General features: G+C 48.5%; 1 protein-coding gene across 2 annotated transcripts in view; it reads right to left on the bottom strand.

Annotated features, from left to right (window-relative positions):
- FBXO11 (F-box protein 11) overlaps positions 1 to 21,280 on the bottom strand; it is a 501,351-nt gene that overhangs the window by 333,986 nt on the left and 146,085 nt on the right. For both annotated transcript variants that reach the window (XM_078649648.1, XM_078649649.1), the window contains exon 10: positions 6,825 to 6,931. In XM_078649648.1, the coding sequence (XP_078505774.1) occupies positions 6,825 to 6,931 (107 nt within the window). The remainder of the gene's footprint in view (positions 1 to 6,824; positions 6,932 to 21,280) is intronic.

The following is a 21,280-nucleotide window of genomic DNA, read 5'->3' as shown; positions in this document are numbered from 1 at the left end:
AATACATGCTGCAGCCCCTGGGAGACTTCTGGGTGCACCTCTGCCCTGGGTACAGGGACTTGGAGAGGGCCCAGTGCCAATTCAGTACCTGGGGACAATTTGGAATAGAGAGAACAGCTAGGCTGTGGGTCTGATTAGCAGGCCCACAGCCAGGGAAAGTCGTAAACCAGTGAAGCAAAAAGCAAAAATCTGGGTGATCATAGGATTGCAGACCCTACTCTCCTACAAGGATGAGCTGGGTGTCATCGGCGTAGGATACAATGTTGAGGTCATGTGGTCGGACGATGGCTGCAAAGGGGGCCATGTAGATATTGAAGATAGTCGGGATCAGAGATGACCCCAGTGGGACTCCGCAGGTGATTTCCGTGGGGGCAGAGAGGAAGGTTAGTAGTCTGATCCTTTGGCTTCTTCCGTTGAGGAACAATCGGATCCAGTCCAGGTCAGTTCCGAGTATGTCGGCTTGGTGTAGTCTGGCGACTAGTGTGCTGTGAGAGACGGTGTCGAAAGCTGCAGAGAGGTCGAGGAGAATGAGGGCTGCGGGGTGGCATTGGTCCAGGAGGGTGCGGATGTTGTTTATGGCGGCGAGTAAGGCGATCTCGGTGCTGTGGTTGCTTCGGAATCCGGATGGGTCGAGGACGGCGTTTTCTTCGATGAATCGTCAGTTCCCTGTTGACTGCTTTCTCTGCTACTTTGGCTGCGAAGGGGAGGAGCAAGATGGGCCGATAGTTCTTGAGGTCGGTGGGGTCGGCTGTGGTCTTCTTGAGCAGGGGCCTGACGTCTGCGTGTTTCCAGTTGTCGGGGAAGGTGCCTGTTGTGAAGTTGGCGTTGCTGGTCCTTTGCAGTTCAGGTTCAGGTGTCAGTATTCCTGACAAGAATTCACCGAAATTAATAGAAAATGATCAGAGCATGAGGCATCCATATAGTCAGACAGACAATTTCAATCTCACTAGGGGAAACAAGCCACCTGAGGAAAATAAAGGGGGGGGGGGGGCTCAAAGCTGCACAGGAGAAAACAAAGAAGGAGAAAAAAACATCCCAAAGAAACCTTTGCGGAAGAAAACCCTGCATGGAATGAAAATTACCAGAACAGAAGGTGGGGAATAGAACTCATACCAGAACATGGAAAGAAGCAATAGCAGTAAATGGTGACAACCAAAGAGGGACCAAATAAACCTAAGCCCCGAGCAATTAGAAGGCCAGCTGCTGTAAGGAAGAACCACGAGGGTGCCAGTAGTATGTGGAAGACCATCTGGAAAAACACTGAAGGACAGGTAACCTGAACCCAAGCTGGAGAACATAGGGCTGCAAGAAGGTGTCCAAGGAGACCACCACACAAAATCCCCAAGAACGACATAGCCAGAAAAAGAAGGCGAAAAGCCTAGCACAAATACCTCCACGGTGAGGGGGAAAACATCTCATATGAGAAGGAAACCCCAAGATAATGACGGAGGGAAAAACGCCTCAACAGAAGTTCCGCCCAACAGAAAGATAGCCCACAACGGAAGAAAAAAAGAAAAATGAAAGACCGGCAACCGAAGACCACCCCAACTGGGCGACAAAGAACAGGACCAAACGCAACGAAAACAGTTGTGAATCAAAGCGTTAATAGGAGGACAGGCAGACTATGAACAAACCCTGCCGGATGAATAATAGGGAAGAAAAGTGGAAAAATCAAGGGTCTGAACCACCCCTACGGTCCCTAAATCTACACAGAGAGGAATCTGCGTGGGCACCAAACAAATGAGTACTGTAGAAGGTCCTGTTAAGTAGCGCCGACTGAACTGCCTCTGAAATTAGAGAAGCGAAGCCAAGCATGTCTGCGCAATGCCACAGCAGACGCTGTAGCACAACCAACAGTCGGTGGAATCCAAGTCACACCGAATAAGCAATTTGGCTGCCTGCGCTCTGCCTGAAATCAACCGAGTTCATCACGATGAACCTCGGGGACCAAGGGTATGAACTGTGCCAAGTAATCCCATATCGTATGGGGAAAACTTCCACGAACAGAGGACGTGTTAACAGAAGGCACGGCAACACTGGTGGAAGAAAAAAAAATGCTTTCCACACTAGTCCAGTTTGCTAGAATTTTTATCAGCCGGACTGAGGAAGAACATGCAAAGAAAGTGGTGCCGTAGTGAACTGGACTTCAAAACTACTGTGCGTCGGTGGACGAAAGACACTCGGGGTCATTGGGGGCTGGACGGTGCATGTGGGCAATAACCCTGTCCACAGGGGGACCAGTGGCAGCCCTAGCCAATGCCCCAAATAAAACATCATACAACGCCTCACAGAAAGGCAGCATCAGTTCAAGGTCTGACTAACTCGGGTGAAGAAGCCCTATGAGGGGAACTGTGGACTTGGACATGGAGGGGAGGGAAAAATACAACACAACAGCCACCGGGCGTAAAATGTGCGCCAGGGAAGAGCTGGCATCAGTGGCCAAGCCCGGAGGAGAAAGACTAGAAGCAAGGGAGGAACATAGCCTGCTGGCGTCCCCAAATCAGTAATCCACACATCAAGAGATGAATCTGAGGGAATTGGATGTCCAAGGCCTGGAAGAAAAACTTCTGAAGTAGTTTCGTCGACAAAAGGGAACAAGGAAAAAGAGGATCGGAGTACGAGGTTGGTAGCGTGTAGGACAGCGCTGCCCAGGACCAGCAGCACAGACGTGCACCAACTCCAGCTCAAAGCCGTCCGGCAACAGCAGAGCAACCTCCAGGGAAAGAAGCAACGCCGCGGCAGAGTTGATCGGCGCCATAGGTGGAGACCCCAAAGAGCCATGCACTGACGTTGTGCCCCAGGACCCAACTACGCCAAGGGAGAACCAACTGGCATCGGCACAGTCGAGGAACTCATCAACTCCTTGGGACTCGAAGGCACTAGGAAATCCGCACTTAGAGAGGTGGCATGATAAATACCAGGTTAGCCATTGGGGCCGCTGGCCTGGTTACCATGAAAAACGTAATTTTGTGTTTTCACTGCCAGAGCATGTTAAACACAGGTGAAGCATGCCCTTCTTTTTAATTTTAAGCATCCTGCCTGGTAGGTATCAAGGCATTTCCTGGGGATGGCTAATTATTAAAAAGGACGTTTCTTACCTGGCAAAAAGGTGTATTCAGCCTAGTTGCGCTGGCTGGCTTAACCGCGCCGCAAATTTCGCCGCTGCAGTTTGAAAGAGTGGGTGGGGTCGCGTCGGTCAACGGACATGCATAGCACTACTGAGGTAGTGCTCGCGACGGCCGTTGGCGACGCGCGCAGCAAACTGGTTCATCTACCCAACCAGGCTGCAGTGGAAAGACTAGTCACATTTTCACTTGGTAATAGCAGTGGTGGCATAATTAAGTGCTGCAGTGCACGGGTGACATTTGGCTTACTAGCCCTGGATACCTCTAGTACCATATGCTAGGGACTTACAAGTAAGTTAAATGAGCCAATCCGGTATTAGACAACTGTACACATACTTTGGGGATCAGAAAATATGCACTGGGGCCTTGAAAGCAGGAACTGGTGCATTATAGCTAAAAGATCAGCAGTATCAGTTAAAAAAACGGGCAGGTGATGGGCTTGGGGAGGAGGGGGGAGTGATCATACATGGACAAGTCTTTTCCTACACATTACATATACAGTATAACTAGGCTTTCCTGTTTTCAGTTTCTATTGTTGGTAAATTCTGGTGGGGTTTTTTCAGTGTATTCAAGTGATTTCAGTATCTTAAAAAACAGTTGTCATCAGTGGTTACACATTTTGGCGCCACTAAAAACAACAGAAAAAGTATTTTTCCGGTGTTTATGGAATGTTTTGCTTTTATTATTGCTTGCTTTCTGCACTGAAATAACATGAGGTCCAAATAGATTTTTGCTAATTAATCTTATTGTAGTATACCATACAATATTTCTTCAGTGAGTCTTTGGGTCATGTGCGCTCGCTCTTTCCTTCCCATGTAGGGGCTGGAAAGAGCCCCATGTAGGGGCTGATGGCATCAGCTAAGGAAAACAGTGGAGATGACTCTTTCTTTGATGCCACATAAAGCACAAAATGATAAATATTTGCGTTTTAGTTCCTCTGCATAGGAAAACAGTGCACCAGAATGGACTAAAAAGTCAATAGAATCCCTCATTAACTCTGTAGATTGTAAATGTACTTTCAGCATACCATCTAACAAGTGGCAAGGATCTCCTACAGGAAATCACTTCAGCTGGGGTATCAATTTTGACAGGTCATCACACAACTTTTTTATAAACGTAGCTGAATCACTGCAAATACAAACAATATCCCTGTTTTGTATTGTTGAAGTCGGAAAGAACATGTTTTGCAAAGCATTACAAGTGACACTGCGTTCCATGTTTTTCAAAAGTCTGGTGTCCTGTTTTCACCACTATCCCAGAAGCTTGGTGATATATATACTTGTCACTATACCTTGCATTGAATGTTTAAAGCCTGAGATGTTGGCAATTCACCTACTATCAACACTGACCCACTAGAAACTATTGTCTGATGTATTAAGGGTTTTTACCCATTCTCTGTGGGTAAAAGTGATGACATGTATTAGGAAGGTTTTTTATGAAACCAGCCATTTTACCTATCAGTGAAAGAATCAAATGCAGCCAAAATATCAAATATGAGTTTGATATTTCCTGACTCTCTACAGTTTATAAAATAATTAAACTAGACCTAAAACATGAAACTAAATCCTCCGTCTTTAGACCAATGGCCAAAAAACTGAAAAAAGTAAAAGGAAGAAGAAACAATATTTTAGTGTCATCCCTAAAGAACAAAACTCAAGCAAAATAATGTTAGCCAGTCTTTCTTACTGCTAGCTTGTATAACAATGTTACATTGTATTGACACCTTCAGGAAGAAAAAAATTACACTTTCACTCTCTTTTTCCTTTCTTTGAATGGCATTTAGTTTGTGGTTGTGCAGGTGTTTTCTCAGTGTTTATGTTTTCACCGGTGAGGGCTATTTTTCTTTCAGTGGGGTTTTATCAGTTATTATTGGTTTAAACCTAAAACCCCACAGCCTAAGTATAACGTTTTCATATTAGATAAAAACCAATTTGTAAAGGACACTTCTTAATTATCGATCATAATATATATACATCCCTCAATAGAGACCCTGCAACTATGACAAGTCACTTTCCAATGACAAAACATGCGGTTTGTAAATAGCTTTGATGATGTTTGACGAAATTACATGAAATTTGGTAGGCAATTATTGCAAGTAGATATGTTTTGGGATGTCTAGGTTTGAGTAGATCAGTTTGCTAAAAGGGTCATTAGACGGCGCAAAAAAAGAGGGGGGGGCATTTTCCATTCAAGCTCACAGAGTTTTAATCTCAGCTACTGCATAATCGGAAGGACAGTAATACACCAAACTTGGAATTAAACATGAACTTTAGGCACTTTTTGTATTTTAGTGCAAAATTGTTGAATAGTTTCAGAGCGCCCTTTTTTTTCATTTTTTAAATGTGCCCGACTGGTTTTGAAAACTTAATTAACTTATTTTGACCATAAATTTAAAGTGGTTTCATAGATCACTGATGCAAAATTTGAAAAAATAAACAAACCATATTGGTTGTTGGAACATTGCGTCTTTTATTCAAAACAGCTAGTTGGGGTGGAAAGGGAATTTTCACTGGGCAGGGCCAACCTAAACTGTGCCAGCTGAAAACCTTGGACGGTATATAGATCCAGAACAGCACTTACAGCAAACTCAGTAACAAGAGTGCAGAGCCAAAGGCCAGGAGCGGCAGAGGACAGCCGCACAAAAGTTTAGATGCAATATTTGACAGCAGGCTCTGTGGCCAACTTCTACAGCACAGGTCTTCAGTTTATTTGCAGGATATTTGGCTGCAGGCGTGAGATGCATAGTTGGTTTGGTGCAATGCCTGAAATTATTACAAACAATCGTATGTTTCAAAACGGTCATAATGTACATTTGACTAAATACACCACCTCCAGTTCATTTAAAAAGGAACAAAAGTAGAACAGGATGGTGAGCCAAAGCACAGAATTTCATATGAGGAAATTCTGAAACTGCCACGTCAAGGATTACAGAAGCTGAACTCTCCCAGACTGCATAGGTGGTCAAGTTAGGATGCTCTTCTTTGTAACTAAATGGCGAAGTAAGGAACTATTAAATCTAAGAGAACCTCATGAACATTGGGCGAATCTATTAACTGGTTGCTGCATTAAGGCCCAAATGATGTGCACAAACCACACTATTAAAGATTTAAAGCAGCTGTGCATTTAGATTAAACTATGCATTTCCAGACAGAAGACTAGATTTTGTCAAAGTATGTGAATATTAATAAGATCCAGTACTTAAGAAATAAGTATTTGCTAACCTTCTCTTAAACATGCCACTCAATTTCCTCCTTGGTAAACATTTTCCTATTACATATGCTGCATTTTGTTCCTTGGAGGTAGAAATGCAGAGAACTCTGCTTCCTGCGGCACCCACAGTGAACCTTGCAGGTGCTGACTGCTGTTGCACTTCACTATGGCCCACGTAGTGGTTCTTTGAGACCAACTATTTTTGTAGCTCATTGGTTCACATTTTGACCAATGCATTCATGTTGCTTCCTAACTTCAAGTTGCAGTAAAGTGACATGGAATCAAAGGCTCTTGCTGCACCCTAGCAGCACCAATTACACCTCACAATGATTTAAGTATCTCCGATGTCCATTTCACCCACAGTGAAAAAGCAATCAGTGATTCCCAGAAAAAAAGGATGCTAGCAGTTCTTTCCGATGTGCCTTTTGGAACGGACATCTCGGCTTAACACCTAATAAATAATTCTAATGAATCATAAGATTGACATACCTGTGCATGATCAGTTATGTACAGCCCAACATTTTCGCAGTCACTGATATTGCAGTGTTTAATGGTGGGGCAAGCTCCTTGTCCACTGACACATACTGCAGAGCCAACTGGAAAAAAACACAAGTTAGGCTGAGAACTGGAGACAGATTTTGCATATGTTAAGTTGAGACTTCTAGAAAAACTGTTTTTAATGCACAGAGACATAGAAGAGACATATTACAATTGTGTTAGTTTTATATTGCACAGCCTGCATTAGTACAAAAATAGTATTTCAAGGGGGCCAGCAATAAATAGAAAATATGCCTGGTTAGCAGGCCTCTGAGTAAAAACAAAAACACAAAAAAACAGCACTGGTTCAATCCAAAAGATTGGGAGTGTCCACAGAAAAAGAGGCTTTTCCTTACATGGCCCCCGACCTGATGAAAGTTGATGAGCAACTAACCTTTCTCCTGGTGATTCTCATCAGCGCCACGACGCCTCAGGGCAGCAGTGCGCTTTACAAGACACAAACACACACATCAACTAAGTAGAAGAACCTGGAAAGGCCATCTGCATTAGCATGGCTAGTCCCAGGTCTGTATTTCACTGTTAAATCCATACTCTGTAGGGAAATGGACCATTTCAACAACCGGGAGTTCTCTCCTTTTACCCGCATTATCCACTAGAAGGGTCTGTGGACAGTTTCAACCTTGAAGTGAGTCCTAAACAGGTAGGACCTTAGCTTTTGCAAAGCAAAGACCAAACCACACCAATGGCCTCCCTTTCAATGGCACTCCAACGCTGCAACATTGAAAGAAGTCGCCTGCTGATGAAAGCAACTTGCTGATCCTGGCCCAAATCATTTACTTGGGGCACCTATCCCATGTTTAGAGGCATCTGTCTGGACAACAAACTCCTTGTTGATGACAGGGGCCTTCAGGGCAGGTACATAGTACTGAGCTTACTTTAGAGTGTTAAAAGCCTTCAGACACTGCTCAGTCCAGCTGACTTTTTTTGGGTTGCTGTGTGGAGGTCAGGTCAGTTAGTGGTGCCTCTATAGTACAATAATCCTTTACAAATCTCATGTAACACCCAGTGTAGGATGCTGGCTCTGTTTATGATATTGCCACTAGGTGGTATCACTGTGCATGGTATTCAGGTCCCAATGCATAACCCAAACTGCTCTATTAGTGGGAGTGTGGGTGTAGGAAGCTTGGTCTGTATATACTAAACCAAAGTGAGATATAGTGCACAGAGTCCAGGAAGTCTCTAGAGGTATAGAAGAGGCTAAATTAGGTAAGCATGAATAGCTCTCTGTGAGGTACTGTGGGCGAGCAGTTAGGCTTATCCAGAGGGTGTGTTAAGCATTTATTTTATTCACTCAATCAAGACTGATGGCACACACTCAGACTGAATCCCGACCAATTAGTTAAGTATAAAAATGGTAAACTTATGGATTTGTGGATTTTAGGTCTCCTGGCGTGGATTACGCATGCAGTCTCGCTCGCGAGATTTTATGATCTTGGGTAGCTTACACTAGCGGGCTTTAAGCCCGCCCCTCTTTCCCATTGGCCGGCGTCACCGTTTATGCTAAACTGTGGCAGGCCATTTGGAAAGAGGTTGTGGTGAAGTACAGACTCACCAGCACAGCGCCTTCCAAGCCCAGGACGTTTGGAGGGAGCCGGGGTACATGGACGCTCCGCTGGCTTCCGCTGGATAGGGGAGGTGCTCGCCTGCATTAAGCCCCCCGCTCCCGCAGACGCTCTTCCCACTGAGCTGTCCCCTGAAGAGTGTTTCACTCCGCCGGGTCTTGGTGCTCCAAAAAGCCGCCGAAGTCACAGCGCTGTCTTGCCTAGTTCGGTTTTACAGCCAGGTGAGCCTCTTCAATTCTTCTCTGCTGGGGGGAGTTGAGTGATTTTCTTGGGCCCTGTGCCCCTTTTTTAATTACACCGCCCCCCCCCCCCCCCCCCCCCCCCCCCCCCGGGCCACTAGCAAACTTGCCCCTGGATTGAGGCCGTCCCAGCTTGCCCTGGGGCGACCTAGCTTGCCCTGAGGTGGCCAATCCTGGTCGCCCCTTTTTCGTGGACTTTGCTACAGGGGGGGGGCGTATTTGCCACCCCAGGCGGAGTTTGTCCCGGGCCCCCATCGGGTACGGCTTCGCCTTCAATGACCCAGGTTTCAACAAAAGGGGCAGTAATTGAAAACTGTAATTATGTAGCATTTCCTACCCCTGAAGCACTTTGCGGCGAGGAGCTACTCTGGAACCCACGGTTTGAGGTAAATAGGTAGCAAGTTAGTAAGTAAAATGTGCTTTCTTTTTCCAGTAGGATGAGCTAGGGGGCGTTTTCTAAAAGTCTAGTGAGAGAATTTGATTTAATGACTGCCCTGAGCAGTATTCCAAGTATACCAGCTGTTAACAAGGTGAACTATGCAGGATACCCAATGATAGCCTTCATCAGCATTCCACGCCTAAGACTAGCAGCCCCATTGGGTTCATGACGCTGTCTGTCACTTGCATGCATTTCCTGTCTGGCTCTATGTCCCAGTTCCTTCTCTTATGTCCTAGGCTCACTCTAAAGTGTTTCTCCACCCCCTGTGTTCCAGCATCTGTCCTTGGGGCTAGCTCTTGTTTTTGTTTGCAGTGGAGTGATAATTTGGCCTATGTAAAGAGATAGGAGGGAATCCGGGCACTCAACCAACAGCGCATGCTGGGACTTGCAGGCCAAAGTATTAATTAGAAAAGTAAACAAGCATTTGCAATGCAATAGGTCTCGCATTTACGAGAGTTTGACCGATTGGCATTGTAAATGACAATGGCTTTTATTTATGTTTCAAAAACCAAAACATAACTAAAAGGCAATGTCATTTACAATAAAAATAGCTCAAACTCTCGCAAATGCGAGACCTATTGCAATGCAAATGCTTGTTTTTAGATCCAAGCAGCACCTGGCACAGGTAAGTAAAACATACTCTCAAATGCAAGACTTCACAAGGCAATGCAGTTTTGGTTGAATATGCAATTGTTACAGGTTGGTATTGATTCAAAAAGCAGTTTACACTGCATAATAATTACTTTAGGAATACTTTTAGATTACTTTTTGAACACTTTGACATACATACACCACCAGCAGTGCAGGGGTGGCTGGGTGCAGAGTGCAAATTCGACGATGGGTGCCCAATGCAGCAGGATGTCCTCTTTCTTCTTAGGTCGTCGCAGATCTAAGGCCAGGTCTGGTGGGCGCCACCTAAATGCTAAATTTAGGAAGTGTTTTAGGGGAATAGCAGGTTGGGCCAATGAGCACCTTACCTGGGGAGACTACATTCTCTATTATGCCACCCTCCTGTGGGAGATGGCATAGGCCTAGCCCTGATAGGAGGGACCTCCCCCATCTTCAAGATAGCAGGTATTGTAACGTGTACTTCACCTAGTTTTTCCCCACCTTAGGGGTGGGGTTGGCAGGGATGGGCACAGCTCCTACTTTTTGGAATCTTCCTGACGTTTTTCTCGCCCAAAGAGAGGGGTGTAAACCAGGGGCTGCCATCTGCTGCTAGCAGCAGAGGCCGGGGGTCTTATTACAAAGGTGGCAGGCCTTTGAAGCTTTCCTCTTGGAGTACTGGCTCATCCTGAGGGAGGCATGAAACTTCTGCCCAGGATGTGCATTGTTACTGGTCCCAGAGAACAGGTGCACTCTACCCAGAAGGCCAAAAACATGTCTGGTGGTGAATGGCTGCCTACAGCTGGTCAGAGACTAACCAAGGTTGGCAGGGTTCCAGGGGTGCCCCCTGGGCACATAGAACAACAAAACAATAAATCCTACACTGGAATCAGTGTGGATTTATTGAGAGGAGTAAGTACCAAACACTCCTATAGTCAGTAAAGCCATCATGGTGCAGTGAAACTAGAGTTCCCAGCCCATGTATTTTCTATGTCTTCACTTGCACTTACAATATTGGGAAATGGTCCCAATATTGTAGTGGCGCATCTGCTCATGCAGATATGCCCTCACCTGGTGTTTAGTGCAATGAGCTTTAGGGCTGTGAGGCCTGCTAGAGGGGTGACTTACCGATACTGTCAGGCAGTGCTAGCTGACATGGCACCCTGGCAGGGTGCCATGTCGACTGTCGTTTTCTCCCTCACAGGGGCATTCAGGCTGCAAGGGCAGTGGCATAGTCCCCATGAGGGATCCTCATTAGCTTCCAGGCCCTAGGTACCCAGGGTACTATTTACTAGTGACTTACAGGCAGCAGAAGTACCAATTGGGGGGTTGTTTTAGGGAAGGAGCACTGGCACAGGGCACCAGGCTAGGAAGGACCCTGTGTACTACATCTGAAACCACATCAAAACCATGCATAAAGTGGGGGGCTAACTATGCAAAAGAGGCACGTTCTCACACCCAACCAAGCCTAAAAAGGCAATGCTCTGGGTAGACGGGTCTTATGAAGCTCCCAAGCTAGAAAAGTCTGGATCTTGGGTTGGAGAAGTTCATGGCTTCCAAAATCTTGGTGGTCCAAGTACACAACAGCCTTGCCCTATCTCAATCAATCAGTTAATCAACGGTTGATAAAGAGCAATTACTCACCCGTGAGGGTCTCAAGGCCATGAGGGAGGTGGGGAGCAGTTCTGTCTAAGTGCTGGGGTCATTCGAAGAGCCAGGTCTTGCAGTCCTTCCTGGCCTGGGGGAGCATGGAGATAGTCTAAGGTGGAGGGGTAGGGTGTTTCAGGTTTGGTGGCGAGGAAGGAGAAGGACTTTCCTCCGGTTCTGGTCTTGCTGAACCGAGGGACGGTGACCTGGTCAAGCTGGACAGACAGGGGTGACTTTTGGGTGCATAGAAGGAGAGGGGGCTGTTCAGGTATGCCAGTTCGGCGTTGTGGAGGCCCTGTAAGCATGGGTGAGGAGTTTGAAGGTTATTCTTTTGTCTTCCGGGAGCCAGTGGAGTTCACACAGCTGTTGAGTAATGTGGCTGTGACGGGAGTGTAGGAAAGTGGGTTTCTGTTGCAGTAACCCCCCACTTTCTGCCAGACTTCTGATGCACTTTTACTTGATGTGCCCTGGATCCCCTGCTGTGAAAAATGCTCTCTCTCTTGCATGGTGTGCCCCCACTTTTTGCTGAATTGCTGATGTTCTTTGACTGAGTTTGCCCTGGGCGCCTGCTAATCAGGTACCCAGGGCCTATGTTCCTTCCCTAAAACTGTATTGAAGCCTAAACCCAATTGTCATCTCTGGCCACACGTTAGCCCCTGGTAAATGGCATCACAGGTACACAGGGCACTGTGACCAGAGAAGGCCTCTAAGGGCTGCAGCACTTATTGTGCCACCCTTGGAGGTCCTGTACCCTGACACACCCACACTGCCTTTGCAGGGTGTGTGTCTTGGTACAGAACAAAGTGAAGAGTCTGTGAGAAAGTGAAATCTTGCTTGCATGGTATGCCCCCACTTTTTGCTGAATTTCTGATGTGCTTTGAATGAGTGTGCCCTGGGCTCCTGCCAATAAGGTGCTGTGAGAAAGTGAGTTCCTGTTTCAGTACCCCCACCTTTTGCCTGATACTTGATGCACTTTTCCTAGGTGTGCCCTGGGTCCCTGCTAATCAGGAACCCAGGGCCTATGTTTCTTCCCTAAAAACTATACTAAGGCCTAAACCCAATTGGAATCTCTGGCCACATATCAGACACTAGTAAATGGTACCCTAGGTACTCAGGGCATTGTGACCAGAGAAGACCCCTAAGGGCTACGGCACTTATTGTGCCACCCTTAGGAGCCGTGTACCTTGGCACCCACACACTGCCTTTGCAGGCTGAGTGTCTAGGTGCAGAACTAAACAAAGAGTCGACATGGCACACATCCCTGTGTGCCATGCCCACAACCCCACTGCCCTGGCATACATCAGTCACCCCTCTAGCTGGGTGCCCTTTACCAGTGGTGTGGGCACAGGTGCATGAGCCCTGTGTCCTTACAGTACCCAGGGCCATTCCTGGGCATTGTAAGTACAGTGATGCCATTAAGAGTATATGGTGCTGGGAGGTTGTCATTACGAACTCCACTGCACCATAATGGCTACACTGAACACTGACAAGTTTGATATCAAACTTGTCAGCACATTAAACACACACTGATGCCAGTGTGGGATTTAATGTAAAATGCACTACAGAGGGCATCTTAGAGATGCCCCCTGAAACCTAACCTACAATCCACGTCTGGGCTGAGTGGCTGCAGAGGCTGCCACACAGCAGACATGTTGCTGGACCCCTGGGTGGAGAGCCCCCCGCTCTCCTGGGCCTGCAACAATGCACATCCTCGGCGAGGTGCTATGTCTCCTCCCCCTGGATGGACAGGGGAAAGCTTCAAAGGCATGCCGCCTCTGAGAGTTTCTCCAGGCCATTTGCTGTACCCAGCAACTGGCCCCCACCCGTTCTACCCCCACTCTGGCGGGAAGACTGGCGGGAAAAACTACATCAGGAAGGGGGGGGGGTGCCAACCTTTGCCAACTCCACCCCTCAGGTGGGGGAGGCGAGGTGAAGCACGACCCCGGGCTCTGGACATCTTGTAGATAGGGAGCCCTGCCCAATCCCAGCGAGGCTCCTGCCCCACTCCCACAGGAGAGGAGCAGGCTAGGGGGTGTACTCATCCCAGGACAGGGACCCATTGGTCCCTGCCTTTGCCCTACCTGTAACGCCCCTAAATGTAATATTTAGGGGCTCCCTGAACCTTCCTTCACCAGATCCAGATACCGAAACAAGAAACAAGAACAAGAAACAAGAAGACCTGCCGTGCAGCTGCTAAGAAGAGGAAGACACCAACCGATTTGGCCCCAGCCCTACCGGCCTGTCGACCCTCGAACCTGCTCCTGCTAAACCCCGGCGTCTCCACTGGTCAGCAACCTCAAAAACCCCAGAGGACCTGACTGCCTTGTGACTGACTACCTGGGTCTCCCACGAGCAGTGGTACTGCTCAAAGCAAGAAACAAGCCCTGGCATCAGCCCGGAACCGCGAACCCTGCGCACACTGCACCTGCCAAGCCTGGCCTGTGCTGGAGTGAACCAAGACCCTGAGGACATCCCCCCCGGCGATTCCAACTTGGAATCCAGTGCCCAAGGACCTTCCTCGACGACCCCGACGACGCCTGCCGCCTCAGGACAAAGGACCCCTCCGACGGCGACCAGCGACCTCAAAAGACCACCCGGCTCCCCACAGCCCCCTGTGCCCACCTCCTGGGTGCCTACCTATCCTCCAAGATCCCAACTTACCCCTCGAAGTGTTGGTCGCTCCTGAAGATCCACCGTCCCCGAGCCTGCAACCTTTGTTCCCTTTTCAAGATCCTCATTGGATAACATTGAGCGCCAGACGGCTCAAAAGCACCCTGCACCCAGCCGCCCGAGTGCCCCTGGCAGTGCAACCTGTACCCTATTCTACTTCCCCATTTGCCCTGAGCAGGTGACCAGCAGCCCAGCTCCCACAGCTGCGTGGCCTGCTGGCCAGCAGCCACCAACCGGAGGCCCCCTGCCTCTCATTGGATAACATTGGGCCTAACTACCTCTGCACCCGGCCGCCGCTGAGGGTGTACTAACTGTACCTACCTGACCCTGGGGGACCCCTGAGTCTAAGCCCAGAACCTTAACTTCACCAGTCGAGTACTCACCTGAAAACTGATGACTCACTTTCCAGCCTTTGGATAACATTGACTGGTTTGACTCGAAAAATCTTCAAAGTGTGAAGTTTTAAAACTTTAAAATATTCATCTAAAATCAGCCGAATAACGAATTTCGAATTACTTACATGTGATCAGGAGAGAAACCAGTACTGTACCTTGTAGACCAGTACTGGACCGCAAAAGTAATCACAACCATGTTTGCTAGTAATCTAAAATTCTGCCTTAGGAAACCCTTGTCTGCTTTTCTGTGAAATTTCTTCTAAGTGTGAAGTTCTGAAAACTGAAAAAATTCATATAAAATTAGCCGAATTCCGAAATACTCACATGTGATCAGGGGAGAAGTCAGTACTGTACTTTTCAGCCCAATACTGAACCGTAAAAGTAATCCGTACCAGGTTAACTAGTAAACTGTATTTTCTCCATAGGAACCCATTGTCTGCTTTTCCATGAAATTTCTTCAGCGTCTACTTTTGAAAACTTGAAATATTCTTTAAAAATCCTATGAAATACTGAAACACAATTACCTACCTGTTTTAAGTTAAGACCCCAGTGCTGGCCACAGGAAACCAGTGCTGGATTACAAAAGTAACGCAATCGTACTTTAACTGCAACCAGAATTTTCTCCTATTGAATAACATTGTCAGATTTACATTGAAAAGTTTCTAAGTGTGAACTTTTAAAACGGCTTTATATTCAGGAAAATTCACTACAGTAACTAAAACGTTTTTGCTAATCTGGTTTCAGCTTAGACCCCAGGACTGAACCTAGGAGCTGGTCCTGGGACTACTAAAGTAATCTGTATAGTAATCAAATGTAGTTACATATGGAAAACTCATTGAGCGCAATGCTATAGTGTGTTTTAGGGTTGTGTGTCTTACTGTCAATACTGTATTAATTGTGTGCACAAACTTTATTGCTCCTTTGCAAAGTAATTACATGAGAGTACTCATAACGAGAAAAGTATATTTTTATAACTGTTGGTTCTAAAAATAAAACTACTATCTGTGGATACAAAAACAATTGGCCTGGAGTTCAGTCCTTGAGTGTGTGAAACGTTTTGCTGACTGTGTGTGTGTACAACAAATGCTTTACACTGTCCACTGGTACTGCCTTACTGCTCGACCAAGCTACCACTTTGCAGAGTAATGAATATGCTACTTACCAGTATGCATCTGTTCTTAGCATGTAGGGCTGCTGACATTCATATCTATAGTATAGCATAGATCGCCGCCTAGTGTTGGGTCCGGATGATTGCACATTGTTGTCCTGGAAGAGTCTTCGAAGTATCACGAGATAGGTGGCTCCTCCCCTGGACTACAGTGCGCATGGGCATCGACTCCATCCCCAGATTGTTTTTAGCCATTGCGGCGAAGATGGAGTGTAACAGTGTGAGCGATGACCATGCTAAGAGTAAGTGTAAATTCTGCAGCCGCTACAGGCGCCGGGGAGGAGGGCGGGCGATATGAATGTCATCAGCCCTACATGCCAAGAACAGACGCATACTGGTAAGTAGCATATTCAGTTCGAGGCATGTGGGCAGCTGAATTCATATCTATAGCATAGAATACATAGCAGTCCCTCCATTATTGGCGGCCGCCCGTGCCGGCTGCAGATGTTTGAAAAAGTGTCTTCAGAACAGCCTGCCCTACAGCTGCTTGGAGTGCACATCTACACAGTAGTGTTTAGTAAATGTGTGTGGGTTAGACCATGTGGCTGCTCTACAAATGTCTTCCAAAGGGATATTACCAAGGAAAGCCATGGAGGCCCCCAACTTGCGGGTGGAGTGGGCTCTGGGGGGACCGTTAAAGTGCGCTTAGCTTTTTGATAACAAATCTGGATACACTTAATGATCCACTTGGCTATACCTGCTTTGGAAATGGGGTTGCCCTTGTGCTGGGCAGAAAAGGCAACAAAGAGTTGTGTTGTTTTCTTAAAATCTTTGGTCCTATCAATGTAGTACATCAAAGCTCCTTTGACGTCAAGAGTGTGGAGCATTCTTTCAGCCACAGTCTCTGGGTGTTGAAAGAACACAGGTAGTTCAATGGTCTGATTGACGTGGAACTGTGAAACTACTTTAGGAAGGAATTTAGGGTTAGTGCGCAGCACCACCCTGTTTGAGTGAATCTGTATGAATGGCTCCTGTACAGTGAGCGCTTGGAGTTCACTTACACGTCGCAGCGACGTGATGGCTATTAGGAAAGCCACTTTCCAGGTTAAGAACTGAACCTCGCAAGAATGTAGAGGCTCAAAAGGGGGGGCCCATCAGCCTGGTGAGGACCACATTAAGGTTCCATACAGGAGATGGTGGGGTCCTGGGAGGAATGACTCGTTTCAACCCTTCCAGAAAAGCCTTAACGGCAGGCACTCTGAAAACCGAGAGACGCTGCCTGTTTTGGAGATAAGCCGCTATGGCGGATAAGTGTATACGAATGGAAGCGTATGCTAGATTGCATTTGTAAAGATGTAACAAATAACAAATGATGTCGTGAGTAGATGCATCTAGCGGGTTGATGTTGTGTTCTGCGCAGTAAATGACAAACCGCTTCCATTTTGCTGCATAGCAAGCTCTGGTGGTGGGCTTCCTCACCTCCCGTATGATATCCATGCAGTCGGGAGGCAAGTTAAGGTAGCCAAATTCTAAGACTTCAGGAGCCAGATCGCCAGGTTGAGCTGTTGCGGATCTGGATGCTGAATGTCGCCATGGTTCTGCGTCAAAAGCCTGGGTGTGAGGTGGAGCCTTTGATGCGGTACCACGGAGAGTTCTAGAAACGTGGTGTACCATGGTTGGCGTGCCCACGTTGGAGCAACCAGGATGAGTGTCATCGAGTGTTGCTTTAGCTTTCGTGCCACCAGCGGTATGAGACGTGCTGGGGGAAAAGCGTACGCAAATCTGCCTGACCAGTTCATCCATATCGCATTGCCCTGCGACTGTGGGTGCGGGAACCTGGCGGCAAAGCTTTGGCATTTGGCGTTTTCCCTTGTGGCGAACAGGTCTATCTCTGGATGACCCCACTGCTGGAAGTACGGGCGGAGTACTGATGGATGTATCTCCCACTCGTGCATTTGGTGGCTGTACCTGCTGAGCAGATCCGCCATCTGATTGTCCTTGCCCGGGAGGTGTTCCGCCATGAGGAAGATGTTCCTCTGAATGGCCCACTTCCACATGCTCTGAGCCAGAGGAGACAACTGTGGAGAGTGCGTACCTCCCTGCTTTTGAATGTAGTACATGGCCGTCATGTTGTCCGTCCGGATCAACATGACCTTGTTGCACAGATGTACCTTGAATGCCTTCAGTGCCATGAAGATTGCCATCAGTTCCAGGTAGTTGATGTGCATCTTCGTTTGCTGCGTTGCCCATAGTCCCTGCACCGTGTAGTGGAGTACATGAGCTCCCCATCCCTGGAGAGATGCGTCCGTCGTCAGGATAATATGTGGCACAGGCTCCTGGAACGGTCGGCCCTTGCAAAGGTTGCGTGGATTCCACCAATGCAGAGAGCTGTATGCCCGACCGGTCAACAACACTAGGTCGTTCAACTGTCCTTGAGCCTGAGTCCACTGATGAGCCAAGCATTCTTGGAGCGGACGCATATGTAGCCTCGCGTGCGGGACTATGAAGATGCAGGAGGCATCATGCCTTTCAACTGCATGAACACTCTTGCTGGAAGCGAGTGTTGCGGTCTGAACTTCTGGATCAGTGCCTGAATGCTGTCGATCCTCACAGAAGTTGGCTGAGCTGTGGCTGCCAGAGTATTTATTATCGCGCCCAAATACTGCCGCACATGGGCTGGCTGAAGGTGCGACTTCGGATAATTTAGTGAGAATCCCAGATTGTGAAGGAGGTGAATGGTGTGGGACATGTTGGCGGCGCACTGCTGGGCCGACTTTGCTTGGACAAGCCAGTCGTCCAGATAAGGGTAGACGTGAACGTTTAGTCTCCTGAGGTGCGCAGCCACTGTCGCCAGGCATTTTGTGAACACCCTGGGCGCTGTGGTCACCCCGAAAGGGAGGACCTTGAATTGATAATGCTGATTCTGAATGGTGAATCTGAGGTATTTTCTGTGTGATGGATGTAGTGGAATGTGAAAATATGCATCCTTGAGATCCAAGGTTGCGAGGAAATCCCCTTGATTGAGCAACGGAAGAACCTGCTGCAGTGTTAGCATGTGAAAATGTTCTGAGAGAATATACTGGTTTAGGGGTCTGAGGTCCAGTATGGGTCTGGGGGACCCGTCCTTCTTCGGGATTAAGAAGTACAGGGAGTACACTCCTGTGCCTTCTTCCTCCGCTGGTACGAGCTCGATCGCCCCTTTTTGCAGCATGACGAGTACCTCTTGCTGCAATAAGCGCAAATGCTCTGTGGACATAGGACGGTGTTTTGGTGGCAAGTTGGGTGGAGTGGAAGTTAACTCCAGACAATAACCGTACTGGATACGTTTTCTGACCCACCTGTCTGTGGTGATGGATTTCCAGACCGGCAGGAACTGCTGCAGTCTCCCCCCGACAGGTGTTGTATGGTCGGGGGGCAGTGACAGGGCGTCACTGTTTGTTGGTGGCGGAGGAGTGGGAGTTGTTGTTTCCACGACCTCTGCCCTTGGTGCTGTTGCCCCGATAGCCGCCTCTACTCTGCTTGGTGTAAGAGGACTGCGCCCCACCTTTAGCGTATTGCGTTTGCTGGGACATCTGGCCTCTGGAAACACCTCTATTGCCTGAGCGACGAAAAGTAGTGCCCCGAAACTGTTGGGACTGGAGAGCCCCCATGGACTTTGCAGTCTCGGTATCCTTTTTAATTTTCTCCAGGGTGGTATACACCTCAGGACCAAATAGTCTATCAGGGTTTACAGGCTGATTGAGGATGGTGGTTTGTATCTCCGGCTTGAACCCGGAGATTCTGAGCCAGGCCTGACGTCGCAACATGACACTAGTGTTAATGGCCCTTGCCGCGGTGTCCGCCACGTCCAGTGCACATTTAATAGAAGCATTGGAGATGAGCTTCCCTTCCTGAATGAGCATCTCCGCTGCCTCTTTATACTAATCTGGTAGATGTTGTAACAGGGTCTCTAGTGTATCATAGTGTGCCCTGTCATATCTGGCCAGGAGTGCCTGAGTGTTTGAAATGCGCCAGATATTGGCCGCTTGAGCCGCCACCCTCTTCCCTGATGCTTCTAGCACTTTAGATTCCTTGTCAGGGGGAGGAGCATCACCAGTGGACTGTGAATTTGCCCTCTTCCGGGCATTAGAAATAACCAGAGAGTCCAAAGGCAACTGGCCCTTGATGTAGGTAGGGTCGCCAGGTGCCGGTCTATACTTTTTTTCAATCCTAGGGTTGATAACCCTGGCACGTGTGGGTTCTTTAAAAATGTCCGCAGCATGTTTCAGAACCCCTTTCAGCATTGGGAGAGTCTTGACAGTCTTTTCTGCTGTGGAAAAGGTATCAAAGAGGAAGTCCACCTCAATAGGGTCAGCATGCAGCTCGACGTCGTAGTTTTTAGCCGCCCTCTCAATTAGGGCATTAAATGCTGCAGAATCCTCTGTAGGAGAGGTTTTGACATTGTACACCTGAGTGTCCGGGGCAGTGTTCTGATCCCCTGGGTCCCCTACATCCACCCAAGAGTCCTGGTGATCCTCAGGATCAGTGTTGGCAGGGAAATTATACTCCTCCTCATCATCACCTTCCCCAGCCTCCCCATCCGAATAAGTGGGGGAGGGTGTAGCAACTGTTTGAGTCCGTGGGGCAAGTGGCTCAACCAGAACCGGGGAATCCGTAGAAGGCTTCTTGCGCTTCAAAGGAATCGTGTAGGACTCCATAGGCTGCGCCGCCGTGATCTTCCTCTTGTAGAGGGTAAGTTTACCGGTGTCGGCGTCGATAAAGTGTTCCGACTGCTCTTCCATCAGGGGTTGTCGATGCTTCGAGCTCACCAGTGGCTGAGAAGGCTTCGACCCCGCAGACACCTGCACGTGCGCGTCGTCGACCGGCTTCGGTGCGAACGCCTTCGGTGCCCCCTTCGGCGGTAACGTGAACAGGAGTGGCGCCGAGGACTTCGGCGGTTTGGCAACTTGCTTTGGGGCGGAAGCATCCTTCGGATCGACCGCAGAAGCCTTATTCCTGATGCGTTGCAAAGAGTCCGACACCTGCTTTGTGAAGGATGCGGATGGTTTCGTCGACCCGACAGACGGCCTCGATCCACCAGCGTGTGCAGACTCGAGCGTCGATGCCGTGGCTTTCTCCGGCCGATGCGCGGGATCAGCCCTCTTAGGTGCGCCGTGTCCTTTGACTGTCGACGGCCTTCGGCGCCGGCGGCTTCGGGTCGGCGGGCTTGACAGCTGGTTTTTGTGGCCCAGTCTTCGGCTGGACGCCCTTGAGCGATTTGGGATCGATGACCTTGACCGACTTCGGCTCGACGCCCTTGGTCGACTTCACCTTGTCGACAGCCTTCTTCGGCTTCGGCTGCGCCGACTTGTCGGAAGACGAGGAGGCAGCCAGAGGGACAGACGTCTTCGCTTTCGATGGCGTCTCCATCACTTTCGTTTTCGTCGACACCGAAGCTTTCACTTTCAGTTTCGGTTTGACCAACGGCGGTTCCGCAGAAGTGTCCGTAGCCGGGCCCGTAGGCGAGGCTGTGGAACTGGGTGTAAGGTCTTGGGTAGGGCCATGTGGCGATCCCTCGACCTGAGCCTTAGTGATTGTCCGAACGGGGCATAGCTCTTCCCCTGAGCTATCTTCCGTGGCCCCATAGGCCTCATTGTCGTCTCCTACCTCGTCGACGACTTCTTCAGTATCTAGCACTTCGACGTCTGCGTCGTAGGTGTAGTCGATCTCCTCCGCAGGAGT

Source organism: Lissotriton helveticus, chromosome 6 (genome assembly GCF_964261635.1).
Source record: "Lissotriton helveticus chromosome 6, aLisHel1.1, whole genome shotgun sequence".
NCBI lineage: Eukaryota > Metazoa > Chordata > Amphibia > Caudata > Salamandridae > Lissotriton > Lissotriton helveticus.
Note: the sequence above shows the minus strand (reverse complement) of the source record. Positions and strands in the feature narration are given on the sequence as shown.